Below are 9,559 nucleotides of genomic sequence, written 5' to 3' on the forward strand. Positions count from 1 at the left end.
CACAGAGAGGTGGAGCCAGCCTGGACTCCAGGTCTACATGGCTCAGAAGCTGGGCCTTAACCAAAGCGCTCTCCTGCATGGGGCCCGCGGCCCAGGGGCACCTCCTGTCACTCACTCACTGGCCTTGCCTGCCATTTCCTCCATTTCTTGCTCAGTAGATGTTTATGGAGCAACTATTTAAGAAGAAAGTGTGGTTCTAAAACCTGAAGACACCAATCTCTTCATCTTAAGAAGCTTTAATTATGTACAGGAGATGAGGGATACCATTACCGTGCAGGGCAGAAAGGGCTAAACATCCCAGCAGAGGTGCTAACAGAAGCCTAAGGAAGGTCAGAGTTGAGAGAGGTGACTTCAGCTAGCGGAGAGGAACAGAGAAGGAATGAAAGCATATTTCTTAAGCACTTGCTGTATGTCAGGCCCTTTTCTAGGAAAACCATTACACATTACCTGGGTTAATCTCAGTATTAATCTCAGCCATTTCACCCATGAAAAAGCTGGTGAACTGGTCAAGTGGCATTCCTGCCCTGTGCTCCTGTACTGTCCTGTCTTCCCCTGCATGGCACTTACCATGCATTGTGTAATTGCTTAATTGTGTCCCCAACTGGACTGTGAGTCCCCTGAGGACAGACGACATCGGCCTTGATCACTGCTGTATCTGTGTTATATCCAGCAGATCAGATTCGCAGCACAGCATCTGACACACAGTAGGTGCTCTGTAAATAATTGTTGGAAGGAAGGAAGGGAGAGAGGGAAGAAGAAAGACAAACAGAAAGGTTTAGGAAAGTCTCCAAGATGATACACCTAGAAAACAATGAAGAATCATACCCACCTCTCCTGTCTCTAAATGTCATACTTTTTCAAATATTTCACTTGTGGTGTAATGGGCAGGGGCGGGCTGGTCACTGGGAGTCAGGGAAGATGTAGAACCAGCTGCCAGAAAACCTGAGCCCTAGTCTCTGCGTCACATTATTTACTGTGTGGCTTTGGGTACATCCCGACCCTCTCTGGGCCTACCAAATGGGTATTGTCAATGGGCAGCGTGAACTCCAGGGCAGCCTCTAGGTAAGAGAGAAGATGGACAGGCCAAACTCGCCCATCCCCTTGAACAACACAGCCCCTCTCATTTTTGGCCTTTTGAGGGAAATGAAATAAACTTTTGTTTTTGAACAGAATATTGCTGGGACGCTAACGTCTGAGGACTCTGAGGATGAGGCTTCTGCTCACTCTCTCTCACCTGCCAGCTCTGATCCTCCAGTCGCCATGCAGGGCTCAGTGATCTCCCTATGTCCTTACAGGATGGAGGGCAAAGCCGAATACATCCTCCCGACTGAAACAAGATATGTTGGGGAAATGAAGGACGGCATGTTTCATGGCCAAGGAACCCTGTACTTCCCCAACGGGAGCCGATACGACGCCATTTGGGAAAAGGGACTAGTTGTGAAGGTGATCAGGTGGGGCTGCGGAGGGGAGATCCTCGGGCAGGAAGAGCCCCCACTGCTCTGGCACCCTGACCTCCCTGACCGGTGCCCGCCTCCTTCTAGTCCCTCTTCTCCCCGCTTCTTGATCTCCCAGGGCTCTAGAATCTTCTCCCTCTGGATCTGGAAGGGCCCCTAGAGAGGCCATGATGAGTTTGAATCAGTTATACCACTTACTTTCTGACCTTGGGCCCATGACTTTACCTCTCTGAGACTCAAGTTCCCCATCTATGAACTGGGGACAATACAAGTTGTATTACTTATCGCTGCCCCAAGAAATTACCATAAATTTTTAGTGTCTTAAATTAACACAAATTTATTATCTTACAGTCCTGGGTTTCAGAAGTTTTAAAATGGGTCAGCAGGGCTGCATTCCTCCTGGGGCCTCTATGGGAGAACCTGTTTCCTTGCCTTTTCCAGCTTCTAGAAGCTGCCCTCCTCCCTTGGCACGTGGCCACGCATCACTCCGACCTCTGCTTTCATCATCACATAACTTTCCCTCCCTCTGCATTTCTCATCACCCTGTGTTCTCTCACCCTGACCTTCCTATCCCCCTCTTATGGGGACCCTTGTGATGGCATGGAGCACACCTAGATAGTCCAGGATCATCTCCCCACTTCAAGATCCTTAATTTAATTGCATCTGCAAAGCCCTTTTTGCCACGTAAGGTAACATATTCACAGGTTCCAGCAGACATGAGCATCTTTGCAGGACCATTATGGAGCCTACCGAAATAGCATCAGGCACCTCCTAGGATGTTTGTGAGAGCAAATGAGACAGTAGATTTAAGCACTTTTGGTAAGTTCTGGGCACACAGTAGGCCCTCAATAAATGTTAGCTTTTACTATCACTGCCGCCACAACTGCTACTATCATTATAAATTATCTAATCCAAGGGTTTCTCACCTGGGATTTGTGGGCCATGAATAGAATTTAGGGGGTCAGCGAAACCTCATGATTTACATACAAAAGTTTCTGTGTATATGAGACTGTTTTTCTCTGGGAAAACAATCTATAGCTTTCATCAGTTTCACTAAGGGTGTGCTGAGGCCTGACTCATACCTAAAAAAGGTTAACAAACACTCCTGGTTTCACAGCCCAGAGAATCTAAGCCCCAGGAAGGGGATGTGACTTACCCAAGGCCACACTGTGAATTAGTAGTATTCTTGGAATTTCCACCCATGTTTCCTGATGCCCAAGCCAATGCAACTTCTACATCCCGAGGCTTCCTTTAGCACTAAGACAGCAAAAGCAGAATGTATGTGTTTGGACAAAGGGCCATGACTGATAGCTCTGATCTTTCCAGCTCTGATAACTGAGTACTTACCATACGTCAGTGTATTATTCAGGGTCCTCCAGAGAAACAGAACCAATAGGATATATGTGAGGGTACTTCAAAAGTTCATGCAAAGATTCATATTATCTTTTCATTCCATTTCTCCATGAACTTTTTGAGGCACCCTCATATAGATATAGAGAAAGAAATTGATTATGAGGGATTAGCTCATGAGATTATGGAGGCTAACAAGTTGAACAATCTGCCCTCTGCAAGCTGGAGGCCCAGGAAAGCCAGCGGTTTAGTTCTAGTCCAAACCTGAAGGCCTGAGAACCAAAGTCAATGGTGTAAGCTCCAGTTAGAGTCCAGAGGCCTGAAAGCCAGGAGAGCTGATGTCTGAGGGCAGGAAAATACAGATGTCCCAGCTCAGGCAGAGTGAACTGGCCCTTCCTCTGCCTTTTTGTTCTGTTCAGGCCCTCAAGGGATTGGATGATNCCCCTAGAGAGGCCATGATGAGTTTGAATCAGTTATACCACTTACTTTCTGACCTTGGGCCCATGACTTTACCTCTCTGAGACTCAAGTTCCCCATCTATGAACTGGGGACAATACAAGTTGTATTACTTATCGCTGCCCCAAGAAATTACCATAAATTTTTAGTGTCTTAAATTAACACAAATTTATTATCTTACAGTCCTGGGTTTCAGAAGTTTTAAAATGGGTCAGCAGGGCTGCATTCCTCCTGGGGCCTCTATGGGAGAACCTGTTTCCTTGCCTTTTCCAGCTTCTAGAAGCTGCCCTCCTCCCTTGGCACGTGGCCACGCATCACTCCGACCTCTGCTTTCATCATCACATAACTTTCCCTCCCTCTGCATTTCTCATCACCCTGTGTTCTCTCACCCTGACCTTCCTATCCCCCTCTTATGGGGACCCTTGTGATGGCATGGAGCACACCTAGATAGTCCAGGATCATCTCCCCACTTCAAGATCCTTAATTTAATTGCATCTGCAAAGCCCTTTTTGCCACGTAAGGTAACATATTCACAGGTTCCAGCAGACATGAGCATCTTTGCAGGACCATTATGGAGCCTACCGAAATAGCATCAGGCACCTCCTAGGATGTTTGTGAGAGCAAATGAAACAGTAGATTTAAGCACTTTTGGTAAGTTCTGGGCACACAGTAGGCCCTCAATAAATGTTAGCTTTTACTATCACTGCCGCCACAACTGCTACTATCATTATAAATTATCTAATCCAAGGGTTTCTCACCTGGGATTTGTGGGCCATGAATAGAATTTAGGGGGTCAGCGAAACCTCATGATTTACATACAAAAGTTTCTGTGTATATGAGACTGTTTTTCTCTGGGAAAACAATCTATAGCTTTCATCAGTTTCACTAAGGGTGTGCTGAGGCCTGACTCATACCTAAAAAAGGTTAACAAACACTCCTGGTTTCACAGCCCAGAGAATCTAAGCCCCAGGAAGGGGATGTGACTTACCCAAGGCCACACTGTGAATTAGTAGTATTCTTGGAATTTCCACCCATGTTTCCTGATGCCCAAGCCAATGCAACTTCTACATCCCGAGGCTTCCTTTAGCACTAAGACAGCAAAAGCAGAATGTATGTGTTTGGACAAAGGGCCATGACTGATAGCTCTGATCTTTCCAGCTCTGATAACTGAGTACTTACCATACGTCAGTGTATTATTCAGGGTCCTCCAGAGAAACAGAACCAATAGGATATATGTGAGGGTACTTCAAAAGTTCATGCAAAGATTCATATTATCTTTTCATTCCATTTCTCCATGAACTTTTTGAGGCACCCTCATATAGATATAGAGAAAGAAATTGATTATGAGGGATTAGCTCATGAGATTATGGAGGCTAACAAGTTGAACAATCTGCCCTCTGCAAGCTGGAGGCCCAGGAAAGCCAGCGGTTTAGTTCTAGTCCAAACCTGAAGGCCTGAGAACCAAAGTCAATGGTGTAAGCTCCAGTTAGAGTCCAGAGGCCTGAAAGCCAGGAGAGGTGATGTCTGAGGGCAGGAAAATACAGATGTCCCAGCTCAGGCAGAGTGAGAACCAAAGTCAATGGTGTAAGCTCCAGTTAGAGTCCAGAGGCCTGAAAGCCAGGAGAGCTGATGTCTGAGGGCAGGAAAATACAGATGTCCCAGCTCAGGCAGAGTGAACTGGCCCTTCCTCTGCCTTTTTGTTCTGTTCAGGCCCTCAAGGGATTGGATGATGCCTACCCACAATGGTAAGGGCAGACCATCTTTACTCAGACTACAGATGTGAATGCTAATATCCCCCAGAAACACCCTCACAGACACACCCAGAAATAATGTTTTACCCTACCCACAATGGTAAGGGCAGACCATCTTTACTCAGACTACAGATGTGAATGCTAATATCTCCCAGAAACACCCTCACAGACACACCCAGAAAGAATGTTTTATCAGCTAGCAGGTCATCCCTTAGCCCAGTCAAGTTGACACATAAAATTAGTCATACAGTCAGGCATCTAAATACTTTGCATGTACTATGTCATTGAATCCTCAATCAACCCTATTGAATATAAGCCGTCATTATCCTAATTCTACAAGTGAGGAAACTGAGGGCCAGAGAGAGTAGGTTGTCAGCCCAAGTTCACACAGCGAGTTACCATACTTTGAGCAGCAGGCAAAGATCTCAGTGCTTTATATCCATTTCCTCTAATCGTCACAAGCATAATAATTGTCATAGTTATCACTTCTTTTCTGTGGCAGTGAGAAAGCCACCTTCTCCCATGACATCCGATCTTCTCAGCAAAAAGGCTTCTGCTTCCTCAGACGTGTGTGTGCTCCTTGTATTCCAGGGCAGGTACACCTTTGCGGATGGGCTGCAGTACGATGGTGAGAACTGGCACTACTGTGACAGCTATGATCGGAGGTTTTACACTGAGATCTGCTTCGGCTTGAAGCCCACAGGTACCCAGCCACCCTCCCTTTCCTTCACAGCCAAACTGAGAGAGAATCTAAACACAGCCTTAAACAAGTGGGCCGAGGCCTACCGATGTAGCTCAACAGAGAAGAGGGACTGGGCAGGTGCAGCAGAACACAAAAGAGCCATGTCCTGGAGCCAGAAAGGCCAGTCCTCGTCTCTCAGCTCCACTGTACTAGTCGGGGGACTGTGGGTAAGGGACTGCACCCCTCTTTGCCTCAGTCTCTCCCCTTCAAAATGGGGACATTCACATCATCTACCTCATAAGATTATTGTAAATGAATCCTGTAAAGTGTTTAGAACAGTGTCTTGCATGCATGGTAGGTGCACAGTACATGTCAGCTGTTCTTACTTGTAGTACCTACTGAAACACGGAAATTATGTATTTTTTAAAGAAAGAGATACCAGCAAAGATCCCCACTGGCAAAGCATGTGCCCTGCATATCAGGTGCTGGGTGACGCCCTCTATAATGACTGTCTCCTTGAATCTCCAAATGTCCCTGCCCAGTCAGCTTCCACTTGAGACTAGGAAGCTGACTGGGCAGAGACATCTGGAGATGGCCAGGTAGTGTCCTCTTCATCCTATCACTTCCCTATTCCAGACCTCCGTCATCTCTCCCCTCAATTACCTGACCTCCTGAGACCCACACTTCCATCTTTTAAAAGTGTGACTATACTTACCATCCCCCCCAGCCATCCCCCATACCCTTCAGTGCCTCCTACTACCCTTGAGATAAGGCTCCAAATTCTCAATGCGACTTACATTCTCTGGCTCCTACTGATGTCCCCAACCCCATCCCAGGCTACCTGCCCTTCTCTGCTTTTCTCTCTCCTCTCTTGCTACGCTTGCTTTCTCTCTCTTCCTCGAAGAGACCACCTGCCATTCCCTCTGCCTGGAATGCTCTAACCCTCTCACTTTACTCAAATAACTCCTTCCCATCCTGCAGGTCTCAGCTTAGTGTCCTTTTTCTGGGACCTCTTCCCTGAACTTCCAGACTAGGTGAGGTCTCCCTGTGGCATGTCACGGAGCAGCCATGATCCCCCTCCAGAGCTCAGATCATGAATGTTCAGTTCTATCTTCCCATGCCAGCTATGAGCACCATGAGGGCAGGGGCTCTGTCTTACTCATTGCTGTATCCCCAGTACCTAGCACACTGCCTGGCATAGAGAGGTGCTCAGAAAAGAGTTACTGTCAAACAGGGATAATAATATTGACATCACAGTGGGGGGGGTGAGGGGTGTTAAGGCAATGACATTAACAGGCATCACCTAAACACCTACTCTATGTCAGACACTGGCTGGCCCCAGGGGGACCCAGAGCTGAGTGGACACACAGTCTCTGCCTTCAAAGAGCTGCCAGTCTAGATGCAACTTGAGAACCTTGCAAATTGCTCTTCCTGAGTTAGTTATGGCAGGGCCTGGACTTTGTCATGGGCTCTTCATCCCAACTGAGTCCTGTGGGGAAAGAGCCTCAGGCCCTCTCTTCTCACATAGCAGCTGGTTTTTCCAAAGTGGGGCTTCTGTCAATCTCCAAGGCAGTTTGGTGACCTTCCCTGCACCTGCCTGGCCCTCCCCTTCTCCTCCAGCAACCCCAGCAGAGCAGCTTTAACCTGAGTAGCCACTTGATTCTCGGGTCACACGCACTTTGCCTCAAGAGGCAGGCATCACCAGGGCAGCTCTGTCTTCCTGCCTGCATGGCAGGGTGAGAGTTAAGGGTGCCCCTGGACCTCTCTGAGCATCTGTGAGATGGGAATTGGCATGAGGCTTCAGAGAGAGAATGGCTGTAAAGTGCTTTACATGGAATAAGTGCTTAGTAATCAGCCAATATTCACAGGTTTAGGATCAGGGTCAGGGTCAGCATCAGGGTTAGGGTTAGGTATATTGTTCAACAACATAAGAGCACCTACTGTGTGCAGGACACTGAGCTGTGAACATGGTGCTTTGCTCAGTGGGCATCCACCTGTTAGTCCAGACAACAGGGAGTTACAGGATACAATTAGAAGCAACCTGAGAAGTTATTTATTCCAAACTTTCCCTTTACTCAGGCCACGGCATTTCAAGATACACACAGTGTGCATGACCTCAAAGGTACACTGACTCTTTTGTCCCTCCTGGGGATTTCAGTGTCCCCATTCCTGGGGCCATGTCCAGGCCTGCTCCTCCTCTGGTGTCAGCAGCTTAACACACAGCCTCCAGAGCTGGGCTGCTTCCTACTGGATAACCTCGAGAAAGTTGTTTGACCTCTCTGAGCCTCAGTTTTCTTATCTATACAATGGAGCCATAGTGTTGCTCTGCAGATTAAATGGAATAGTAGGAGCACAATGCCTGGCACATAATAAACATTCAATAAATAGTGGCCACTATGGTAATTTTGGTGAATGTCAAGGTTCTCCACTACCTGACCCTCGTCCACCTGACCCATGCTTTCCTACTGTTCTACCTCATGTGTGCTCTGCTCCACAAGGTCTCCTGAGGGAGGCCTGGGGGCTCACGCCTCTGGCCTTTGCCCACACTTTGAATGTCATTCCTCTTCCGGTCCTGCCCTCCTGTTCACCTGGCTAGCCCTGACTCATCCTCAGGGTCTCTCTGACTCCAGGACCTGTGCCCTTTGTCATGGTGTCCCAAAAAATGGAGGAAAGTGGAGTCAAGAGAAGAAGACAGGGGGTGTAGTTCCCAAGACCCTGCTCATGGAGCCATTTTCAGAGACCTCTTCTGGGGCACTGTCCCTGCTGTTTTTGTTTCTTGCCCTGAATAGGCAGTGTTTAGTGCAACAGTGGAGCCAGACAGTCACATGAGCAACCAGTCAAAAGCAGACCTTATGGGGGCACTGGTTTGGATTTAGCCTTGGTGGTGAACTAATTGTCCACTACATCCTTTCAAGGTATCTCTCAACTCACCAATATAGACCCACCTAGAAAAATCCCCAAGGGTTGTTATGATTGTGGAGACGGCTTCTATAACCCAGTCACGAGGATAGTCAAGGACTACAGGAACCGCTTTCTGAGAAATGCAGGTATGTTTATCCTGACACTCTGCGGCATGTTTTCTCCTCTCTTCATCCACATATGGGCTCGTGCATATGTGTCATGTGTGTGCACACACACGTGCCTTTGGCAAGAAAGAAGATTTTGCTGACAGAAGACATAAATTGATTATCTGAATGTTTCACTGTTGGACTTGTCATGACTACCAAGTCTGTACATAGTCACAGAATGAGGTCAAGGACATTCGTGGTCTCACTGGGACAGAACATAATGGTAGCACTGAAAGGATTAAAGTACTTATTTTGCATGCATTCACTCAACTAGTATTTAATGAGCACCTGCTATATACTATACACTGCCTGGTGCTGGGGTAAAGCATCACTGCCCAATGGGGGACTTCTACTTGGGAGCTCAGAGAAGGGGCCCCACCAAGCTGGGTAGGAGCCCCCTGCAGAGAGAACGCTGCCCAGCAGAGCCTGGGGTAAAGCATCACTGCCCAATGGGGGACTTCTACTTGGGAGCTCAGAGAAGGGGCCCCGCCAAGCTGGGTAGGAGCCCCCTGCAGAGAGAACGCTGCCCAGCAGAGCCTCCAAAGAGAGCGGTAATGCTGATTCTAGGAGTGTCGGAAAACACTGGCAACTGGAAGTGAATTGCCACTGCTGAGCCGACGCTGGCTTGTATAGCAAGCAAAACAGAAAGGCGTGGTTCTCCTCTGCCTCAGTCTGCCTCGCAGCCCCTAACGGGAGTCAGCTGGCAACGCAGAAATGCAGTGCAGACAGCCCCAGTCCCAGCATCGCAAAGCAGTAATGCAGTGCAGACAGCCCCAGTCCCAGCATTGCAAAGCAGTA

At 47.9% G+C, this 9,559-nt stretch overlaps 1 protein-coding gene across 4 annotated transcripts in view; it reads left to right on the forward strand.

The window, feature by feature from the left end:
• MORN5 (MORN repeat containing 5) overlaps positions 1–9,559 on the forward strand; it is a 35,731-nt gene that overhangs the window by 4,070 nt on the left and 22,102 nt on the right. For 2 of the 4 annotated variants that reach the window (XM_008572022.1, XM_008572026.1), the window contains exons 2-4: positions 1,296–1,443; positions 5,603–5,714; positions 8,609–8,740. In XM_008572022.1, the coding sequence (XP_008570244.1) occupies positions 1,296–1,443; positions 5,603–5,714; positions 8,609–8,740 (392 nt within the window). Of the gene's footprint in view, positions 1–1,170; positions 1,444–5,602; positions 5,715–8,608; positions 8,741–9,559 lie in introns of all 4 variants that reach the window. The other 2 variants (XM_008572023.1, XM_008572024.1) reach the window with 1 other exon arrangement.

Source organism: Galeopterus variegatus, unplaced genomic scaffold (assembly GCF_000696425.1).
Source record: "Galeopterus variegatus unplaced genomic scaffold, G_variegatus-3.0.2 Scaffold747, whole genome shotgun sequence".
Taxonomy (NCBI): domain Eukaryota; kingdom Metazoa; phylum Chordata; class Mammalia; order Dermoptera; family Cynocephalidae; genus Galeopterus; species Galeopterus variegatus.